We start from the raw sequence: 24183 nt of genomic DNA on the forward strand, positions 1-24183 counted from the left end.
AAGTTTATGCCTAAACAATTGCAAATTAATTAAGTAATCCTTTTTAAACAGTTAATTCGTGGGTTACACTTCATTATTCCAAAGGCTCTTTATTCCGAAGGTTCGTAATTCCGAAACACGTAAATTGCCTATACCTCAATGTTCGTTAATCCGAAAACGTATAAGGGTTCGTTAATCCGAACATTTGTGGCGTTATTCCGAAGGTTCGTTAACCGAAGATTCGATAATCCGAAAACGAAATATGGTTCGATGTTCCAAAGCTTGTTAATCCTTAAACGAAATAAGGTTTTTTGTTCTGAAGGTTCGTCAGTCCGAAAACGAAATAAGGTTTGTTGTTCCGAAGGTTCGTTAGTCCGAAAACAAAATAAGGTTCGTTAATCATTTCGTTATCGGACTAACGAAACTTCGGAATTATGAACCTCATTTTGTTTTCGGATAAACGAACCTTAGGAATTAGGAACCTCACTTTGTTTTTGGACTAACGAACCATAGGAATTACAAACCTTCGGAAAAACGAACCTTCGGAAGAGCGAACCTTCAAAATATCCGAACCTTTGGAATAACGAAGCTTCGGAATTACGAATGTATGCGTAATTCATGTACACCACATGAAAGAGAGTTTTATCCTGAATAATTATCATAATAATCATTATTGCACCAAAGAACTGCCATTTTCGAGGCAATCTTTGGCCATTCTTCTTTAAACTGTGTCGACCATTGAGGATTACTATATATATAAACTGAAAATAACCAACTGATCAATACTGAAACAGAATTACATGGAATAGTTATAGTTGGAAAATGAAGTTCATGAAGGGCATTGGAAGCGATTTTCTTTTTTTTTTTTACAGGAGGTGCTGATGTAAATATAACAAGTGGAATGCCTCTGGTCGTCTCACCTGCATCACGCGGTTGAATATAGCAGCAGTGCTGACTTTAAAAACTACTCTAACTCGCACAAGATGTTCAGTGATACATGGTTACTCTTATGTCCACTTTTTATGAACTAGACCAATAAACTTACAGAGATACGATGGTTATTCAACAAAAAACCCCAACATGGCCAAAGTTCATTGACCCTAAATGACCTTTGACCTTAATCATGAGACCTGAAACTTGCACAAAATGTTCAGTGATGCTTGATTACTATTATGTCCAAGTTTCATGAATCAGATCCATAAATATTCAAAGTTATGATGGGAATTCAACAGATACCCCCAATTTGGCCAAAGTTCATTGACCTTGGTCATGTGACGTGAAACTCATGCAGGATGTACAGTGATACTTGATTAACCTTATGTCCAAGTTTCATGAACTAGGTCCATATATTTTCTAAGTTATGATGACATTTCAAAAACTTAACCTCAGGTTAAGATTTTGATGTTGATTCCTCCAACATGGTCTAAGTTCATTGACCCTAAATGACCTTTGACCTTGGTTATGTGACATGAAACTCTAATAGGATGTTCAGTAATACTTGATGAACCTTATGGCCAAGTTTCATGAACTAGGTCCATATACTTTCTAAGTTATGATGTCATTTCAAAAACTTAACCTCAGGTTAAGATTTGATGTTGACGCCGCCGCCGTAAAAGCGGTGCCTATAGTCTCACTCTGCTATGCAGGTGAGACAAAAAGGGGGGGGTTTTCACTCCAAAGTGTAGGTCATTTTCGTTACATTTCTCAATAGGAGAAATAATGGAGAAGAATGAACACAGCATGCCCAAGGAATATTGGGGTGCTCCAGCACACCCGCTTCCCAGGGCCATTAGCTCATGCACCAAACTCCAACTATAACTATTCCATTGTAATTCTGTTTTAATATTGATCAGTTGGTTATTTTCATCAACAAATATCATTGTTATTTTGCTATGCATACAAAGTTTCTATCGGGTTTGCTTTGTTCATGTGGAAAACTTCAGCTGTTGGTACGCCTGCACCATTTTTTTTTTCATCCCCTTTCTCTTGGCACTGTGATCCAAACTCAAACTTCTACTTCACGCTGGCTCTTTTCCTTACACACATCATATGTTATCATAAAATCTATTTTCCATTCTACCAGTGGCAAAATTATAAATGCAGGTGCACAATAAATGACGCTAATACAAACAAGTGGAATGCCTCTGGCCGTCTCACCTGCATCACGCGGTTCAATATAGCAGCAGTGCTGACTTTGCATACTACTCTAACTCGCACAAGATGTTCAGTGATACATGGTTACTCTTATGTCCTCTTTTTATGAACTAGACCAATAAACTTACAGAGATATGGTTATTCAACAAAAAACCCCAACATGGCCAAAGTTCATTGACCTTACATGACCTTTGACCTTGATCATGTGACCTGAAACTGGAACAGGATGTTCAGTGATACTTGATTACTCTTATGTACAAGTTTCATGAATCAGATCCATAAACTTTCAAAGTTATGATGGTAATTCAACAGATACACCCAATCCGGCTAAAGTTCATTGACCTTGGACATGTGACCTGAAACACGCACAGGATGTTCAGTGATACTTGGTTACTCTAATGTCCAAGTTTAACGAACTAGACCAATAAACTTTCAAAGTTATGATGGTAATTCAATAGATACCCCCGATTCGGCCAAAGTTCATTGACCCTAAATGACCTTTGACCTTAATCATGAGACCTGAAACTTGCACAAAATGTTCAGTGATGCTTGATTACTATTATGTCCAAGTTTCATGAATCAGATCCATAAACTTTCAAAGTTATGATGGGAATTCAACAGATATCCCCAATTCGGCCAAAGTTCATTGACCCTAAATGACCTTTGACCTTGATCATGTGACCTGAAACTTGCACAAAATGTTCAGTGATGCTTGATTACTATTATGTCCAAGTTTCATGAATCAGATCCATAAACATTCAAAGTTATGATGGGAATTCAACAGATATCCCCAATTCGTCCAAAGTTCATTGACCCTAAATGACCTTTGACCTTGGTCATGTGACGTGAAACTCATGCAGGATGTTCATTGATACTTGATTAACCTTATGTCCAAGTTTCATGAACTAGGTCCATATATTTTCTAAGTTATGATGACATTTCAAAAACTTAACCTCAGGTTAAGATTTCGATGTTGATTCCTCCAACATGGTCTAAGTTCATTGACCCTAAATGACCTTTGACCTTGGTCATGTGACATGAAACTCTAATAGGATGTTCAGTAATACTTGATTAACCTTATGGCCAAGTTTTATTAACTAGGTCCATATACTTTCTAAGTTATGATGTCATTTCAAAAACTTAACCTCAGGTTAAGATTTGATGTTGACGCCGCCGCCGCCGCCGCCGCCGTCGCCGTCGGAAAAGCGGCGCCTATAGTCTCACTTTGCTTCGCAGGTGAGACAAAAAGGTGCAACATAGTTTTAAAAAGGCCCCCATCCCCATGGCAAAATTATAAATGCATGTAAAATAAAATGACACGAGTACAATAATATGCAAAACTGAAAAAAAATTAAATGGCCCCCTAAAAATGGCAAAATTCAAATGTATATGCACAATAAAATGACACTAGTACAAAAATATATATGTAAAAAGTTTTTAAAGCTGTATTTATACAAAGATATATTAGTACATAATCATCCATATTCATCAGCAAAAGCAGATCAGTTCCACTGCTACAAATCAGAAATAAATTACTCAGGCTCTCTCAAATTAAATAAAATGGAGAAGGCATAAAATTTTACATGACTCAAGCCCATCCCCTTCCTTTTGTCTCTCTCTCCCTCCCTCTCCCTTTTCTCTCTCTCTCACTCTATCATATCATTGTTCATTTCTATCTATCTGGCACATCACTGAATATAACAATAAAAACAGGTCAAAATTAGATTTGTCAATTGACCAAGTGAAAATTTGAAAGAAAAAAAAGAAAAGAAATTGAGAACAAGATAAATGTAGAAAGAATTCTTTAAAAATTTTGACTTATTTTCCACCCAAATTAATGTAAAGCTCACTGTGTATAAAGGTTATGATTTTCAGACAGAGAGCATAACAGGTATCTTATCTTATCTCTAAATAAACATCAGAAAGTTGGCAGAACTAGCGGCCTACGTGCAACAAGCAGGTAGCCCTTTAGGTTAAAGTTTGAGGATCATTTGCAGGTCAATACAATATTTTGTGCTGAACAGCTATGATAAAGACAGGCACTTTGTTCAGACACACATACAAAATCATACTAAATGATCTATGTGTCTAAACGATGACTGTCAAGGCGTTGTGACTCTGGATAAGTCTCCCAACTTCGAACCACAAAGCCTGTAGTTCTTTAGCACTTGTGTCCTTTGGAAAGGCATTTCTCTTTAAATTAGCCACTATCCATCCTCGGCCCTGTTGCATAAGTTACCATTATGGTAACTTTGCCATCCAGTGGTAATTTGAATGGAATCCTTGATTTCGATTGGCTGTTGATCAGCTACCATGGCATGGCAAAGTTAACAGAATAGTCATTTTATGCAATGGGACCCTCATGTAGGAAATGGGTATTCTCATGCAAATAAAACTGGGATAATATCATGCAGCTCAAACCAATATTACAAACATTGTAATATATATCAGTTCCATAATACTATTATTATCATTTTTATTATCATTATCATTATTTTTATCATTATTATTTTTATTATTATCACCAACATCATCACCAATAGGCTAATCATAATTATTATTATCATTACTATCATTTTTATAATTATCATTATTATCATTATTGCTATTATCCTTATGACTAATTAAATGTATCAAAGTCAGGAAACGCAAATACCGGAACTCGCACAGGATGTTCAGTAATACCTGATTACTTTTATGTCCAGGTTTTATGAACCATCCTGAAACAAAACTTCCCAGTAGCTTAGGCAAGATATCAGGGTACTGCTGGTGTAAATGATGCACACATCTTTCCTTTTCACAAGACATATCTTGCCTCCTTTTGTCAATGTATGGTAGAAGAAAAGGGATTAAAATTCCTTTTTTTCCAAAATGGTCAATACCCTAGCTTTTCATTCAGTGAGGTCCGTCCATCTCCTTTTTGATCTGAGGATAAAAGTTAAAGGAATGACAGAAGATCATCATTATAGACATCAAATAATTACATTCCTCTACATATGCATTTATACCTCACAAAGTTTGCCAAGCATTAATGCAAATGACACAACATAATGGATCTCAAACAAGCAGAATGGTTGAGATATTGCAACAAAGAGCTATTTCCATGTAATATAATGACAAACACTATATGACATTTCAGAATTGACTTCAAGAACCAAGTCTCGTTTTATTGTATGGCAACAAATATCAATAAAATTGAATTCCATGACCAGGGTGATACCAAATCTGTATTAAAAAGCACTTCAATATGCAAAAAGTATGTCTAAAGCATATCATAAATATCAAGATTAATAAAATCATCATTATCATAATGATTTTGTAATGATAATGACATAATAGTGTTTTATTCAGCATTGATAATGAATTGGTAACAATAAAGACTTCATGATTTGTGTAAACGTACCAGCAGGAGGCTGCCAATCCGTGTAATCTTCACCTTCTTTTTCCATCTTCTGTCCTTCATTATCCCTCAATGATGTCAACATACCTCCAACAGACTGATGACTAAACCCATCTCCTTCATATTGCTCCATATACTCTGCCTTACTTGGCCCCCGAGAAGGACCTTTTACCAGTCTCTTTTCTACAAATGGAAAAGATTGCACAATCTCCATTAATCACAGCACATAGGAATTGACAAGCTCAAGAACCAGAGTGATATTGTGCAAAACATACATCATCAATATCTATTTGTGGTGAATTATGAAGTCAAACATTGGCAAACAATATGCATCAACATTTTGATGAATGTAGTTATTGAGCACTTAGTATTAAAAACAAGTGGAATGCCTCTGCATTATGCACTTCGATATAGCAGCAGTGCTGCATTTGAAAACAGCTAATGAATAATTATTCACAGAAGAAAACACTAATATGATAATAAAATATTATGTCCATTGACCCCAAATGACCTTTGACCATGTGACCTAAGACATGTGCAAACCAATAATTCATACTTGATTACCCTTATGCTAATGTTTCATTAGCTAGCTCAATAAAGTTTCTAAGTAATGATGACAATTCAACACATATTCCCAACACGGCCAGAGTGTGACTTTTAAATGACCTTTGATCTTGGTCAGGTGAACTGAAACTCGCTCAGGACATTCAAGGATACTTGATTGCTATTATGTCCAAGTTTCATGAACAAGATTCATAAACTATTAAAGTTATGATGACAATTCCTCAAATAATCCCAACATAGCAAAAATTTATTGACCGTGACCTTTGACCTTAATCATGTGACCTGAAACTCGCACATGATATTCAAGGATACTAGCTGCTCTTATGTCTAAGTTTCATGAACTAGATCCAAAAACTTTCAGAGTTATGACAATTCCTCAAATAACCCCAACATGGCTAAAGTTTGTTGACCATAAATGACTTTTGACCTTAATCATGTGACCTGAAACTAAGACAGGATGTTCAGTAATACTTGATTACCCTTATGTCCAATTTTCATGAACTAGGTCCATATACTCTTTAGGTTAAGATGTCATTTAAAAAACTTAACCTTGGTTATGATTTCAATGTTGACAATGGCGCCATCACCGTCGGAAAAGTTGCACCAATAGTATTGCTCAGCTATGCAGGCAAGACAAAAAGCAACACACAAAATTCTACAGCAACATCACAACTCTATTTCTGCTGACAATATTAACAGGCAATAAGAGATTGTGAAGTAAATGTCAGCAATTTTTCAATAAAGTAGTGGTCACACCATCAGAACTTTGCTGGAGCGATTAAAAAAATTTGTCACTGCTCATTACTGTGCACCACCATTTAATATAAGTTGACCACCTTTAACAAGGCGAAACCGCATACGCTCAGTCACAGCTGATGGTCCCTCCATCTGCTCCAAAAGTTATGAGCTGCAAAAAATATTGCAAGCAGTGAGGAGCGGCCAATTTTCTGCTCCCAAAATGTTCACCCCCGCTCCAACAACGCCCAGTCAAACTTTGGCACCGCTAGATGCAAGTTTGTGGACGCTAGGGTCCTCTAGGCCAACACAGAAATCTTGAAAGCTGGTCAACCGCTGCGGTGATTAAACGCTGCACAAACTTTGGTAGAGCGATTGTATGCATTTTACGAGCAGACACGGGAATGCTGGAACGGTGTCAGGCCTTGAAGCAGTGATCCATTGCGGTGATGAACTTTGGTTTGGCGTTGGAATGGAGGTGTCACTGCTAAACTAATGCTGAGGCGACGCCTGTGTTTTGGATTTTTTTTTCATTTTGTGCGCAGTGACGAGTGTTGTCGAAAATCGAACCCCACCTCCCTACCATTCAAGGACCACTCCAGCAAAGTTCTGGTGGTGTGACCACTACTGCTTTAGTGAAATTCATATCTATCAAGCATTCATATTATGTAGCGTATATGCTCCTGGATCTGGTTGTATTAAATCTTAATCTCATAGAACTTTGCCACTATGCTATACCAAAGTAACAGAGCTCAGCAGCTCATCAAAATCAAAGTAATGTTACAATTATAGTAAGATTTTACGAAATGAGGCCCGAGTCTGAGTAGTTGTGCCAGCAATTTCCCTCATTCTCACATATTCCCTCAACTTTCAAGTCAAAGAGATGGAAACCAGAGCAAGAAATGACCAATACCTGTGGTATCCTGTATGCTTGGTGGTGGCATAGCTGGTCCATACATCCTTTTAGATTTCACAGGGACTACATCTTCCTCTTCTTCTTCCACAGTATCTCTTGATTTCTCCCCTGTCATTGATGGGGGCATGGCTACACCATACACTCGTTTGGGCGGAGATACTGACTTCTCTGTAGCCGTGTCCATCTTATTGATAGAGTTCATCTCCTTGGATGATGGCGATGGTGATGAAGGCATTGTTACTCCATACATTCTTTGAGTCTGAGCTGATTGAGAGTCATCCTCTCCCTCCGTGGGTGCTACAATCTCATCACTTCTATTCTCTAATGAAACCTGATAGGACCATAGAAAAGAACCGAGTTGGTAATAGGAGAATAAACATTGGAGTGATACATCTAAAACCTCTTTGTAAACTTTCAAACTATGCTTGCTTACATAACGCCTAAGGTCTTTATAAGGGCGTTCCATAATAAATGCAGCCTAATTACCCTGGCTTCAAGCCAAGCTACAATTATACATACTCATGTACAAAGTGAACATTTGAGAATTTAACTCACCTGTTTTGTTTGAGCTTTCTGATTCTTGATTTCTGCATCTGTATTCTCACCAGCATCTAATAAACAAGGAAATAAATATGAAGACAACTTTGATGATCAAATCACGTTACACTTCATTCTACAGACCACTGCCTGGGTATCATAGAAGTCTTGATCAATCATAAGACTTGCAATGACCATGCAAATTTGCAGTTGCATGCCTTATTTGTTCAACATACCCACTTTCCACCAATCAGAATAGTTGAATGAAGTATATGTGATTGATTACAAACCATTGTGTAACACTCTCCATTTCTCAAAAAGATATTTTGACTCCTACATTTACAGACATGAATATTTGACCTTCAAATGATAAATAATACATTTACAGTTGATAACTACTGAAATGTCTTGAAAAAATGGGTTACATTTCAAGAATAATTCTTTTCCCTAATTACTTAAAAAAAAAAATCTTAAGAACGGCAAGACTTTAAAAATACTGAGATGATGGTTTCTCAACTATAAAGAGTTGAAATTTAAGCCTCATCTATCGCCAGCTCCATACACATTGAACTTGTCACATTTTCAAATCCTTTCATTTTCCTGAAGAGTCTAATTTTAAGCCAAACAGTTTTTGTTGCAAAAGAAAACATCATCAAATGACAGACAAACTGAAAACATGTCTTCAGCAACCATATAATGATAGCACATGCCCCAAAACTGTTGTCATCATCATACCATCTGACTTTGGAAGAATGAAATATCATATATCATGTTTTGATTTCTTAATTCCAAACTTATTACATCATTTTCATTATTCTTGATGTGGTTCCACATTCCACAACCTTTTCATGTGATAATTACCTTCATTGTCTTCATCCTCCTCCTCTTCTTCCACCTCCTGTTCTGGTTCCTTTTTTAACTTAAAAGCATTTATTTGAATCTTGTGATAGTAAGAAAGAGGGACAAAGGGAAGATTGAGGAAGTTAAAAAAAAAGAATGCCACAAAAGATATCATATTGTTGTGTTAATGCAAGAAAGACACTGTCATAAATAATTACTAAATCATATTCAGAAGTGTATAAAGAAATCAACAAAGACCCAAGATCTGTACATTCTTAGGGATGCTGGGCATGAAGACAGGGTGCTCAGAGCAGTTTTGCACTTAAAGTAGAAATATATTGAAAATCGTAAAAATGGAGAATCATATATCACAATAAAGGAGAAAATAAGGAGAACACGATGGTGTACATCATTTATCATGGAGACCGATGAAACTCAGTTAATTGATAGTTTTTAAAGTTCTCTCTCTGAATGCTTCAAACACGCAGAATTACGTCCGCGAAATTGGGGATTTTTTATGACGTCACTGTCTGTACGAGAGGCATGATTGGCTCTCCCATGTGAAGCTCCACTTGCATGCAAAACCTGTTGCAAGGGTACATTTTCTCCACATTGTCACTGAATACTTCAATCCCGAAATGAAAGAAAACCCAGAATTTTATCTAGATTTGGATTTTCAAATTGATGATTTTGAGATGAAGAGATCGAATGATGATGAAGTGAACAAGTGACGTAGTTGGAGGTAAATTGGGGGAATTACGCCGATGATGATGATGAAAATTCAACTTGCAACACGATCACAAGTGAAGTCATGTACATGCCGGTTCGCTACCAATTCATGCTGCTGGAAGTGCTAGCTACACCGCGCGGGCCAAATTGAATTCATGCTGAACATGAATAACCACATCCAGACAGAGTCTATCATAAGAAGGAAAATAATGATATAACTACTTACAAACAAGTGAATAATCCGAAGCTGAAGGCAAATCAACTCAACGAATAGTAGCAGACGATATGGCATATGCACTGACGATAAACTTCATGTGGCTGGGATAGATTGTCACTCGTTCTGTTAGATGTAACTTTTATCTCATTAATTTGACAAAATTACGAAACTCGGGGAATTATTTATCTATATAAAAATATAGTAACATCTCTTATCATTTTTTGAATTACGATAAAACCTGTTTTGAAGGAAAACGTTGAGGTAAATTAAAATTAGATGTAAAAGATCATCCCATCATGCGTACCATTATGTGATCGTAAACAAACCATCACAACAACACATGCCGTATTGTTTGTTCGCCTTGGCTGAGACTGAGAGAATAGATCTATGCACGTGTTGCACAGCTCTCAATCAGCTAGCAAGGCGAGCAAGGAAGGAATACGTGCATGTTTGAGATGGGTTGTTTGCAATGACATACAAGCTATGCATGTTGGGGGATGATCTTTTACATGTAATTTTAGTTTACCTCAACGCTTTCCTTCAAAACAGGTTTTATCGTAATACAAAAACTAACTAGAATTTTAATTCGTCATGAGGACGAATTAGGTGATCTGTCTCTGATTTTCATGATCATGAATACAATCACCATGTTAATTGAGATCAATACGATGCTCATATTGAAAACTAAACTTTTATTACGAAAAGAACATGTTGAATACTCTAAAAAAGAGGGAAATGAGGATATGTGAAATACATGTAGGTGTATAGGCGATACGCATTGTACATGTTACAGGCCTATTAGAAACGATTTTAACCTACTTTATTGTGCGATATTTGAACTAATATACCTTGTAATGGTGATTAAGGAACATTTGCGAAATGTTGAAAAGAAAAAAAAGAAAAAAAAATTTATGTCCACTTTTGGGTTCGAACCGGGGACCCTAAGGACGCAAGTCTGATGCCTTACCCATTGAGCTACACGCTTCCCATAGACTTAACACATAAGCAAAACGAGAAGATCTGAAATCCAATTTTGCAAGTGAAATACGGGCATGATCCCGGCATCTGATCGGAAAATGGAGACCACACTTGCGATAGCTTACAATCTCAGCTACAACATACTCAAAGCTCAGAGAAAACCAACAAACAGAAATGGAGATATGGCTCGCGAAATAGAGGAATGTAAAATCCAGTTTTGAGAAAAAGTCATTTCCCATAGAGATTGCACACAAAATGAGCGAAAATGACATGCCTCTATAACTTGCCATTTTTCAGGATGATCCGATCCTTAAAATGTAAATATACCCATCACAATAGAAAGAGTATGTCCTCAGCTACAACGTAGAAAAAACTGAGCAAAAATTGACCAATATTAACAGAGTTAGAGTCAAATTTGCATAATTACGATGACGTCATAAGTAGCAAAATGGGAATTTTGAGTTCCGACGCCATTTTGATGACGTCATGATAAAATTTCGGGTCAAATGTGACATGAAATCACATCTCCCATCCATACTCTATTCGAATATGAAAAAAAAATGGGGGTCAACGGACTACCTTAAGAGCTATAATGAATTTTGTATAGGCATGTTTTTGCACATATATTGTCTATGGTTAGTGTGCGCGTGCGCGCGTGCTGTAAACTTTGATGGAGGCTAATTCCTTTATTACTTGTCGTAGAAGGTTGATCAAGGTATCAAATTGTTCAGAATTATATTATCGGTGCATTGATATGAAAAAAATGGCGATCCTATGTTTTATAGTGCCGTTACGCGCGGGAACGCGCGCGTAACCGTGCGCGCGCGCAAATTTTTGAAATGCTTAAAATCACCTGAAACATACTCTACTTTGGTCAAAAAGCGATTTTGAGCATTTTAAAATTTTGACGCGCGCGTACGCGCACGTCGTGACCTTTACATGACCTTTGATGACATGGACAGTTGACCCTTGACCTGAAGTTAATGTGATGTAAATATGGTTAATTTTTGATAATTGATAATGAAGATATGATTGATAATGTGATTTTACAAAATGGCGTCTAGATGACGTCATGATGACCTTTTGACCTTGAACTTGTTTCGTTCACATGACATGATAAGTCCCCATATCTGATGATATTTTGAAGATAATTGATGATGTAGATTTGGAGATTTTATGGTAACAAGAAAAGGGTGGAAAAATAAAAATTAAGAAATAAATAAATAAAAAAGAAAATTCTTACGAAATTAATAGTTGATCTGTCGATTGACAGATCACCTAATAAGAGATGTACTTTATTTTTATATATACAAATAATTCCCCGAGTTTCGTAATTTTGTCAAATTAATGAGTTACAAATTACATCTAACAGAACGAGTGACAATCTATCCCAGCCACATGAAGTTTATCGTCGGTGCATATCGTCTGCTGCTATTCGTTGAGTTGATTTGCCTTCAGGTTCGGATTATTCACTTGTTTGTAAGTACAGTTATATCATTATTTTCCTTCTTATGATAGACTCTGTCTGAATGTGGTTATTCATTTTCATGGATTTAATTTGGCCCGCGCGGTGTAGCTAGCACTTCCAGCAGCATGAATTGGTAGCGAACCGGCATGTACATGACTTCACTTGTGATCGTGTTGCAAGTTGAATTTTCATCATCATCATCGGCGTAATTCCCCCAATTTACCTCCAACTACGTCACTGTGTTGTTCACTTCATCATCATTCTCTTCATCTTTAAAATCATCAATTTGAAAATCCAAATCTAGATAAAATTCTGGGTTTTCTTTCACTTAGTGATAGAAGTATTCAGTGACAGTGTGGAGAAAACATACCCACGCAACAGGTTTTGCATGCAAGTGGAGCTTCACGTGGGAGAGCCAATCACGCCTCTCGTACAGACAGTGACGTCATCAAATTCCAGTCAATTCAGAGACCGATGCGAGGCATATTTCGGAGGGGCATTTTAGCGTTTTTTAATCGGCGATTTTCACCTTTTTGTATTATTTTCGGTATTTTTGAATGACCCACTGATGATCCCCACATCATTACCTTTCCATTGATATATAATAAGACCACATTCATAATCAATATATTTCTCCTTTAAATAAAATGCTAATATTCGACTAGATCAATTTAATATAGAAAGTAATTAATTCAATTAAGCAATGGATTATTGTCAAGTACGGGGATAAGGTAAAATTAATCAACAATTTCAAATGAATATGAAGTATTAAATTAAATTATCAAATGAAAAGCAGAACCTATTTAAAGGACAAGTCCACCCCAAAAAACACTTGATTTGAATAAAAAGAGAAAAATTCAACAAGCATAACACTGAAAATTTCATCAAAATCGGATGTAAAATAAGAAAGTTAGGAAATTTTAAAGTTTCACTTCATTTCACAAAACATTTATATGTACAGTCGTCCTCAAAATTATTCATACCCTTGTTGATATTTGTGATTTTTCATGTTTGTGATGAAATGAATGCATTTTATCAAGTTTCTCTATGATTTATGTGTGACCTACTAGTGAAAGAATAACAACAATGCACAATTCAAGAAATTTCTCTTTTCAGGGGTATTTTATTCATAGATATTCAAACAATGTCATGTTCAAAATTATTCATAGTACCCTAGGTCTTTTGAGTCCAATGTCTTTCATTAATAGTCAATAGCATAGCCTTTATTCTTTACGACTGCTTCTAGACGATTCCTGTAAGTGTCCACAAGCTTCCTGCACGTCTCCTGCGGGATGTTGGCCCATTCTTCCTTGGCGTAGGCCTCAAGCTGGGTCAGGTTGGTCGGGTTCCTAGCCATCACTCTGACTTTCAGGTCTCACCACAAGTTCTCGATCGGATTCAGGTCAGGACTCTGACTTGGCCATTCTAGGACGTTGACATCATGGTCCTTGAACCATTTCTTCACCAGCTTTGCGGTATGCTTTGGGTCATTGTCTTGTTGGTACTTCCAGTTGGGGCCAAGCTGGAGTTTTTCGGCAGATTCCTTCAAGTTCTCATCAAGGATCTGGATGTAATCCTCCTTTTTCATGATTCCTTTGACTCTAACGAGGTTCCCTGTGCCACTGGAAGAGAAACATCCCCATAGCATTATGTGCCCACCACCATGCTTGACGGTTGGCACAGTGTTCTTTGGATTGTATGCTTCCCCTTTCTTCCTCCAGACGTATTCAACATCCATATGGCCAAATAACTCCAACTTCGTCTCATCAGACCACAGGATGGTTGACCAAAAGCTTGGATTTTGCTTCAGATGACCTCTAGCAAAGGCCAGTCGAGCCTTCAGGTGTTTCTTCCTGAGCAATGGTGTCTTCCGAGGCCTGCGTCCATGGAGACCTCCTTTGTGCAAGACTCGCTCGATGGTGGACCGGGACACCTTCGTCCCTGACCGGTCAAGCGTTTCAAGTAGGGCCTTGGTTGTGGTCCGGGGGTTGTTGTTGACCTCTCTGCAGATTTTCCTGGCAAGTTTAGGGGACACCTTGCACTTCCTGCCACGCCCACTAAGGTTCTTCAGTGTTGTACCTCTTGTGCTTCTTGATTACGCTCTGGACTGTTGCCACAGGGACGTCATACTGCTTTGAAATGGCCTTGTAACCTTTTCCCTCAATGTGGGCATTCACAAGACGTTGCCGTAGGTCCTCACTGAGCTCCTTCTTCTTGGCCATGATTATCAGAGACTGAGAATAACCAGAATGCTTTCCTCTATTTATACCCTTTTAGAAAGATGCTATTTTCCATCATTGTTTAATGGCTTGTTTAACAAAGAGGGTATTTAATTCATTGGAACATCTTGAAATAACTATAGAACAAAGAATAGCACATTCCCAGACAGTGAAAATAATGCGCATTGTCATAAAAGGACATTTTTGTTGAGGTATTGGCAAGGGTATGAATAATTCTGAACAAGTGCAAAAAATAACTTTCGACCCTATCTATTATTATGCTAATGAAGACTTGCCAGCTCATATGTCAAATCATGCATAGCAACAAGCAGACAAAAGATACAAAGAAAGTTACATCACAATAGCTTTTACAAGTAAAGAATCTACCAAAGAATGTTTTTCCACAAGGGGTATGAATAATTTTGAGGACAACTGTACATCTCGGTCGGTATGCAAATGAGGGAACTGATGACATCACTCACTCACTATTTCTTTTGTATTTTATTATATGAAATATTTTGATTTTCTTGTCATTGTCATGTGAAATGAAGTTTCATTCCTCCCTGAACATTTATTTTTAACATTTTTGCTTCAGGCAAGGAGGTCCTTATCATCAAATTTGTAAAAATTGAAATATTATGTAATTCAAACAATAACAAGTGGAATGCCTCTGGCCGTCTCACCTGCATCACGCAGTTCAATATAGCAGCAGTGCTGACTTTGAATACTACTCCAACTCGCACAAGATGTTCAGTGATACATGGTTACTCTTATGTCCACTTTTTATGAACTAGACCAATAAACTTACAGAGATATGATGGTTATTCAACAGATACACCCAATTCGGCCAAAGTTCATTGACCTTTGACCTTGGTCATATGACCTGAAATGCGCACAGGATGTTCAGTGATACTTGATTACTCTAATGTCCAAGTTTAACGAACTAGACCAATAAACTTTCAAAGTTATGATGGTAATTCAACAGATACCCCCGATTCGGCCAAAGTTCATTGACCCTAAATGACCTTTGACCTTGATCATGTGACCTGAAACTCGAACAGGATGTTCAGTGATACTTGATTACTCTTATGTACAAGTTTCATGAATCAGATCCATAAACTTTCAAAGTTATGATGGTAATTCAACAGATACACCCAATTCGGCCAAAGTTCATTGACCTTTGACCTTGGTCATGTGACCTGAAACGCGCACAGGATGTTCAGTGATACTTGATTACTCTAATGTCCAAGTTTAACGAACTAGACCAATAAACTTTCAAAGTTATGATGGTAATTCAACAGATACCCCCGATTCGGCCAAAGTTCATTGACCCTAAATGACCTTAATCATGAGACCTGAAACTTGCACAAAATTTTCAGTGATGCTTGATTACTATTATGTCTAAGTTTCATGAATCAGATCCATAAACTTTCAAAGTTATGATGGGAATTCAACAGATATCCCCAATCCGGCCAAAGTTCATTGACCCTAAATGACCTTTGACCTTGGTCATGTGACGTGAAACTCATGCAGGATGTTCAGTGATACTTGATTAACCTTATGTCCAAGTTTCATGAACTAGGTCCATATATTTTCTAAGTTATGATGACATTTCAAAAACTTAACCTGAGGTTAAGATTTCGATGTTGAATCCTCCAACATGGTCTAAGTTCATTGACCCTAAATGACCTTTGACCTTAATCATGTGACATGAAACTCTAATAGGATGTTCAGTAATACTTGATTAACCTTATGGCCAAGTTTTATTAACTAGGTCCATATACTTTCTAAGTTATGACGTCATTTCAAAAACTTAACCTCAGGTTAAGATTTGATGTTGACGCCGCCGCCGTCGCCGTCGGAAAAGCGGCGCCTATAGTCTCACTTTGCTTCGCAGGTGAGACAAAAACAAAAGAAATAGTGAGTGAGTGACATCAATGACTCTCTCATTTGGATGTAACTGGCTCATTCATATAAATGTTTTGTTAAAAATAAGCAAAACTTTGAAATGTCATAACTTTCTTATTTTACATCAGATTTGATGAAATTTTCAGCATTGTGCTTGTCTGATTTTTCTATATTGATTCAAATCAACATTTTTCTGAGGTGGACTTGACCTTTGACCATCATCTTTACAAAGGAGGGATTCAGGAATACTGTACATGTTGAAATAAGATATATATACAATTTCTCATTCTGCAATCCACAAATAAAAATGGGATCAAAACTTGATATAAAGAGAAAAGGGATCAATCATAAAGATTTTAAGAATCAATCATCACTGATCTACATTTGGCACACTAAACTAAGGTGAAGTAAATGGGAACCTGGCAAGTAAAATCTTTTTACTGCTAGTGTGAGATATTAAATTGTACCAATGCTAAATCTTTGATAAACATATGGATTAAAAACAGTGTGAAATTTTAGAGACAAGAATGCTAGGCAAGATCAGAAAATAATGACTGTCATTGACTAGAATGAAAATCAATCACACATTTAAACCATACTCTCCATGACGATATTAAAACATCTGTGATTGAGAACAATAGTCATACAGAAAATATCAAAGACTAAAAATTTCACTAAAGTAGTCTACTAGCCAAAACCTACCTTTGGCTGGAATTTTTCTTTGAAGTTTGATTTGGATTTGATGGAGCCTATCATGGAAAGAGTCTTGCCTTTCGGAAGACAATTAAACCTGAAAATACACCAAAGATAATGATTTAACAATCAAGAGTGACAAATTTGGGCCCACTGACATTGCATGACAAAAAAAAAGCATTCCACTATTTGATATTCAATCAAGCATTGCTTTTTTTGCATTGCTCTCCTTTTTTTCAGTTGTCAAGTATTCCATTAATTAATATTTGAAATTACCACAATATTCATAATTGAGAATATTTTTGTTTAAATCCCCCTTGAATATTTTGATATATCTATCTCAATAATGTTTTCAGGTATTAATGTAATACAAATGTTTTTTTTAAACAAATAGAGAAATAAACCTGAAACAATGATACTCACTTGGGTGGCTCTGGAATATGGGTGGGTCTGGCCAGCTGGATTAACTTCTGTAGTTTGAACTGCTCCTTCCTAAGATCCACCACCTTGAATTTAAGTTTAGCCCTCTGAGCTCTATCATGTGAACTACCCCCAGCCTTTAGGCTTGCAATGAAATCATCCAAGGTGTCAGATTCTCCTGATGTTGGTTGTACTACAAATAGAAAAAAATTAATAACGGGATGGATGGAATGCAAAAATATGAACATAAATGGTATCTCTCTTATGATTATGTCACAGATGGAATTATGTAGTATTTCAGTGAGAATTACCAAAAAGTACCACACAGAATATGTGTACGAGAAAACATCATATTCTGTGAATTTGTACAAAAAAAACATTTTTGTTCTCAGTTTTTGATGGTATTCCTGCTTTTTTTAATCAATCATATGCATTTTGTCTTCTTCAGAAAGCAGAGAAAAGCTTTAGAAAATCTGTAGATTTGGATAACCATTCATATCCTGTAAAATGATAATTTACTAAAAATATACTTTCTTACCAAACATGTGATACGATATAGACAGCAATAAAGCTGGCGACTCTAAATGATAAACAATGCTATATCATGACTACAAATAAACAATGGCAAATTGTTAACTCTATCTAAAACTGTTAGTGGGCATTGGGTAAATGTTACAAATGGTAATTAAATCAATATATTATTTCTATTAATATTACCCTTTTTTGCTTCTTCAAGTTGTTGTTCTGTTGCTACAAGCTCAGCATCCACTTCTGCAAGCTTTGCAAGCTAGGGAGTAATAAACACAGAAACATTACATAGGTTAAGTAGATTTTGAATCTATCATAGGTCAATACGCCATCAAGTGATCATAGCTGCAAGGATTGCTAGTTACATTCTAGGTTTTGACATTACTCACTGCTTAAAAGCTGCCTAATCAGGTAATTTGCTTGATGTACTCACTAGTATACACGCATAGATTTCATGAAGTCTGCGCCTGCAGTATTTTCATTATGACATAGATGGATCAGAGCTGCAACCAGTATTACAAGTTTACCATAAAGCCAACAAAGATTATGATGATAAATCTATATAGACTGTGTAATACAACAATGGTCTGGTTTATCTGTTTAATTGATAACATTTCAACTCCCTCCAAAGCTATATTTTTCCCCTCAAGAGAATATTTTCCCTTTGCACAATGTATAATCCCTTGGGAAAAATATAACTACGTAGGAGAAATTAAACATTATTATATTAAACCACCAAGTAGGCAATATCTGTATAAAATTGATTTGTTATCGAGAATGGTGAAATACAATAAAACGATGTTTGTCATATTCAATATTCATAAATTGTATAAAACAGTCCTGGTCTGAGAAAAGATATATATAATTAAGCAATTTATTCTGCATTATGATATAGGTAACTATAACAAATGTTTCATCATCATTACCATTATTCATGCTTCAGTAGGATTTAGACACTGGAACTTAGATGGGAAGTGATCAACAACCCTCCACTAAATATCCTATATTAGTGTCAATAGTGTAGACAGTCTAATGCCATAAATCATAATTATACCATGCCATCGCTTACCAGAGAGTCATATGTCTCAGCCTTCTCTTGAAGAATTCCAGCTTTCTTCATTCGCTGTTTTCTCTTCTTCTCTATGGCTCCAGTTCTGTCCAGGAATGTATCATCATCACTGTCATAATAGTCATCCTGGGCCCAATCCTTGGCTTTTCTCTTCTTACTTTCTGCAATATTGATTAAAATAGTGCTAAATAGGTAAGCAAATAATTCACATTTCATGCATGGACATCATTAAGCCAAGTTGTATAATAGAGAATAATTGCATTGAAAGACAATAAAGTCTATAACAAGTTGTGATCACAACACGCCAAGATCTGCATTGAAAATCAACATGAATTTCATATGTGACATTGCCTCTGAAGTAGTGAGTACAAGCCTTACCATTCAGAAACTAAGGTAAAGTCACAAAAAACATTTCTTTTTCCTCAAATCTTAATTTTTTCATTTGAATCAAAGAAAAAAACATCATGAATTATATACAATCACACTTTATAGAAAGCATATAGGTTTAAGAAGTGACAGAAATGATACAAGCAAAAGCATGTTTGTTATCATACCATGTGTAGCTTGTCTGAGTACTCCATGAGCATCCAGGATACGACAAGCTTCTAAGGCACAGGCTACAACAGCTTCTTTTTTCTTGCCTGATACAGCTGCTTCTGCATAGATTGGATTACCAACTGAATCATCAAGAGGCAATCTGAAACATGTTCAAGTTCTAAGAGTTAGTTATGTGCATTTGTGGAGCTTTAGAGAATATGACAAAACTGACAATGTATAATGATGTTCATAGTCATACAATTCCGAATTAAAATCCAGATTTGAAAAGTTATGAAATATCTATCATAACCAAGAATATCTCTGTTGTAAATTTGAATACGAGCTGTACAAAATTAATTTTTTACAAGGTACCTGAAAAATAAAGATTTTGATTTGAAAAAAAATGAGGAAGTTACAAGCTTTTGTTGATGTGTTAGTTTATGAATCACATTTCAATGTACTTTAAATAAATCCAAGAAAGCATGAATGACAGGAAAAACACTGAACTCAAATTTAAAAATATCATGAAACTTACTGCACTCTGCAAACATACTGATGGTTGAAGCCACTACCTTTTTCATCTACTTCATATTCTAACTCAACATCTAAGAAAGAAAGGGGAAAAAAAGTAATAATACTCGTGTTTTTTTTTATAGAAATCAAAGGTAAAGTAGAATAATGATACTACCACACATTAAGCAATGCAAAGATTGAAAAATTCAAAAATATTCCTGTACTTATGTGCATTAGAATAATCAAGTAAATGCTGATGAAAATATGGTATTTAAACATAATTAAGCTAAGAGATAAATTTGCAGTAGGTAAAATCTTACTAACATGCTCATATGATTGCTAGCACTGGGAATTTACATATGATTTCAAGTCACATTAAAAAACAGCAACTGGCATCTGGCAGATTAGACAATATCCCGAATAGTTGATTTAGATCTTTAGACCTCATACCTTCTCTTTCAAAGAATCCCCTAAGTGTCTTCTTAGGATCCTTGATATAAGCAGCTTCTCTCTCTTCTTGGGTTTCTATCACAGCAAAGGGATTTTCTTCATCAGAATTTTCTTCATCTTCATCACCACCCATACCTATCAATAAACAAAGCATTTAGGAAAAGGTTGTTGAAGAAATGTTGACTACAAACTTACTTCACATCTGTGTTTGTGTTATCTTTAATAGTTCATCTTAATGTGTGAATTTACAATTTGAATATAACCTATACCGTAGTTGTGATAACTGTCATAACATGACCAACCATGGTGTGCATGTTTGAATGATTTTTTTTTTAAAGGAGTCATCACCATTTCATTAAAAAGATAATAGAAATATAATAATTGTCATACATATTCTTGATAGCACAAAGAACTCTACTTGTGATCCCCATATATTAATTCTGACTCAATATGTTACTGAAGCAATTAAAAGGGTAAGTTATTTCATGCAACTTTTATCCAGTGCTTAAAAAAGTTGTGAATGACATACTCATTAGATTCAACAATCTTTGGATTCTTTCAAATAGTCACATACATGTAGTGCTACATGTATTTTTTTTTCACCCATGGGAGTGAAGGTTTAATATTTCTCACCCCAATCAATGCCTTCTGATGTCTTTTCTCGAGCTTTCATATCTTCCATCTCTTTTTCTTCTTTTCTCCTCTTCTTCTCTTCCATCTGCATCATCTGTCTTTCTCTGAGTTCCTTCAGTTCTGTGATACTCATTCCAGATTCTTCTTCCTGTTCACCAGATGGTCCCTATCAAAATGGAAATGATATTACAGAGAGGTGATGAGTACTTATGATACTTTATGAATTAAAATCATTCAAAAGTAATTATGCAATCACTATTCTGGACTCACAATAAACATTAAAAACTAATGCAGTACCCTACTATAAAATATTCATGAACTTTATATAGTGGAAACAACCAAACAGGGTTATCTCAAAATTTGAACTAATTTTATTCAAAACAAATCTCTATGAAAAGGATTGGTTTGTAAATCTGTTTAAGCATGTTCAGATGATGAAACCTTTTCCTTTTTGATGTTTCAGGTCACAATCCTATTTGATTGATCTTTCATCAATAATTTTTTTTGTTAAGTCTACATTCCTTTTTTATGGACTATTGCAGACCAAACTTTATCTTTGAAAGATGATAAATAGGATTCACAAAAACAATCTAATACAGTTTACAAAACTGCAGATTTGAAAAATAGTACCACAAACCATATCTTATATTATATATTTTACCAGGCTTTCTAACTTCTGTTGGCATTATATCTAGATATCAAAAGTGTATTTATTCAGTGTTTACTATTGATCCCCTTTTTTTATTTGAAAACTTGTCTCTCTCTAAAGTGGAATTGAAAAATATATATTTCCTAAAAAATCTGCAAAATTACATCTATAGGCTAATTTGTTCATGAAAAATATGGATTATCCAGAGTGAAATCACAAATAATCATCCAACTGATTTTGAGTCAACTTAAAATTAAATAAATGCTAGGATAACAAATGCTTAAATCTAGGATCTAAGTCTGTTTTGTTAAACTGTAAATTTCTATAGCTGTGGGTAACTTTACTGCGGCAGCCCGAACACGTACTGACGTGTCGGGGTCCCCGGGGCAATGGGTAACTCTGCCTAATTAATACTATAATAATAAGTTAGCGCTTTTCATGAAATCCATATCAAAGCAACTCCACTGAGAAATGTACACATATCAAAATTTAGGCCTACACATTTTATAAGAAATTTATATAATGTAGCCAAAAATTGTTTTGAATTCCAAGACTATTCACCAATGCCATAGGTTGAATTGTGAAAAATTTTACTGTATGATATAACATTACCTAATCCGTCTACATTAAACATTGAGTGAAACTCTATTATATAGGCCTGCATTAATCTATTACATAAGGCATGCCAGCTGATGAGATCTTGAATCATCCACAAAAAGAATGAAAATATAAAATACCCTAAACATGAGTGAGTAATAATGGAATTAGTAATGAACTGAATAAACTTGAATAAAAAAGTATAATGACTATGATGAATCAATGACCAATTAAAAAAAAATAACATGAAAGAAAAAAACATCATTGCTTCCTTTCAACGCCAGTAGGTTGGAACCATTAGGTCGGATACCTGTAAGATAAAAAGTCTTGTACTTCCACCAAGTTTGAACATATGTCCAACATTCATTCTGTAATATGCTTTGGCTTTAATCTGCTGTTTATTGAGAAAAGATCCATGAGTGCTTCCAAGATCATAGACATAAAATCCTGGATCGTGCTCTCCATCACCTGTAGGTCTATACTGAAGGATCATGTGATAACGTGATAGGGAAGGATGGTCCATCTGAATATCACAAGATGCTAACCGTCCAAATACATGGAATGGTTTGTCATTCAGTGTGATTTTGGAGAGAATGGTTCCGTTTTTCAATACTTCCAGATGATATTCCTGGCTTGGGATGCCACTCCAAGAAGGCTCTTTATATGGAAGTGGTGGAGCATTAACAGCTTGCTTTCCTTTTTCTTCTGATTTCTTATCATGTATCTTCAAAACAGGACTTTTATCTGGCTCATTCTGTTTTGATTGAGCTGCTTGGAAAGAACCATGTTTTGATTTTGGAAGAGTATTGGGCAAAGCAAATGCAAATGTACCCTTCTTTTGTCCTTGAATTGATGAAGGAATTGTGAATTCTGAGCTTGACGGTGATGCAGTTTCCTTGTTAATGATGGCACTTCCACTCGCATTGCCAGAACTTTTCTCTCTAGGTTTCGGGCTCAAGAAAAAGAAGTTTTTATCTGGCATGCCTGGCATTTTAAATCCTGACTTTGAGTCTATTGCTTTCACTCCTCGATCAAAAGAACTGAATGAATCTGCTCCTTGCTCATCTTTCAGTTCGCTGTCGTTGTCTGTCGCATTGGCGGGATTATCATGGTCAAAGGTTTCAGCAGGCATATCAGTATCAGTGCTGGATACGCATGCCGCTACCTTCGGCGAAACGTCCAGAGAGGATTCGGTAGCGGCAGCGCTCAACCTTTCTTCAATGCTGAATTCGTCTTCATTTGATTTTTCATCATTAATAATTCTCGAAATTCCACTGGGCCTAGTATTGCTTGATGAGACTTCACCTGCATTCATACAACGATTCGAATCCAAATCATCGCTACTCGACGACACTTCTTCGTTTTGTTCCATCATCATTGAAGGTTGTGTTGACTCTTCCATGGAGGCGGCCATGTTTACCCATCTAGTTTTGGTACGATACTCAGCGCA

General features: G+C 35.9%; 1 protein-coding gene across 1 annotated transcript; it reads right to left on the reverse strand.

The window, feature by feature from the left end:
• Positions 1–4679: 4679 nt before the first annotated feature.
• Positions 4680–24183, reverse strand: LOC121419223 (kanadaptin-like). Its single transcript, XM_041613583.1, has 14 exons — positions 23044–24183; positions 21488–21653; positions 20855–20989; positions 20427–20496; positions 19909–20051; positions 19355–19515; positions 18475–18544; positions 17761–17950; positions 17347–17434; positions 9147–9225; positions 8304–8359; positions 7746–8079; positions 5537–5716; positions 4680–5058 (listed from the first exon to the last, which is right to left on the reverse strand). Exons 1-14 carry the CDS (start codon positions 24145–24147, stop codon positions 5009–5011), a joined length of 2826 nt encoding a protein of 941 aa, XP_041469517.1. The 5' UTR covers positions 24148–24183; the 3' UTR covers positions 4680–5008.

The sequence above is a fragment of the Lytechinus variegatus genome, chromosome 7 (assembly GCF_018143015.1).
Source record: "Lytechinus variegatus isolate NC3 chromosome 7, Lvar_3.0, whole genome shotgun sequence".
Taxonomy (NCBI): Eukaryota; Metazoa; Echinodermata; class Echinoidea; order Temnopleuroida; family Toxopneustidae; genus Lytechinus; species Lytechinus variegatus.

Bases quoted from the DNA above. Each gene is read 5' to 3' on its own strand.
- LOC121419223 (XM_041613583.1), bottom strand. From the start codon at position 24,147: ATGGCCGCCTCCATGGAAGAGTCAACACAACCTTCAATGATGATGGAA. The intron at 20,990-21,487 runs GTGAGAAATATT...GTTTATTGATAG, and splicing joins ATCAGAAGGCATTGATTGGG to GTATGGGTGGTGATGAAGAT. The intron at 17,435-17,760 runs GTGAGTATCATT...GTGTATTTTCAG, and splicing joins CATATTCCAGAGCCACCCAA to GTTTAATTGTCTTCCGAAAG.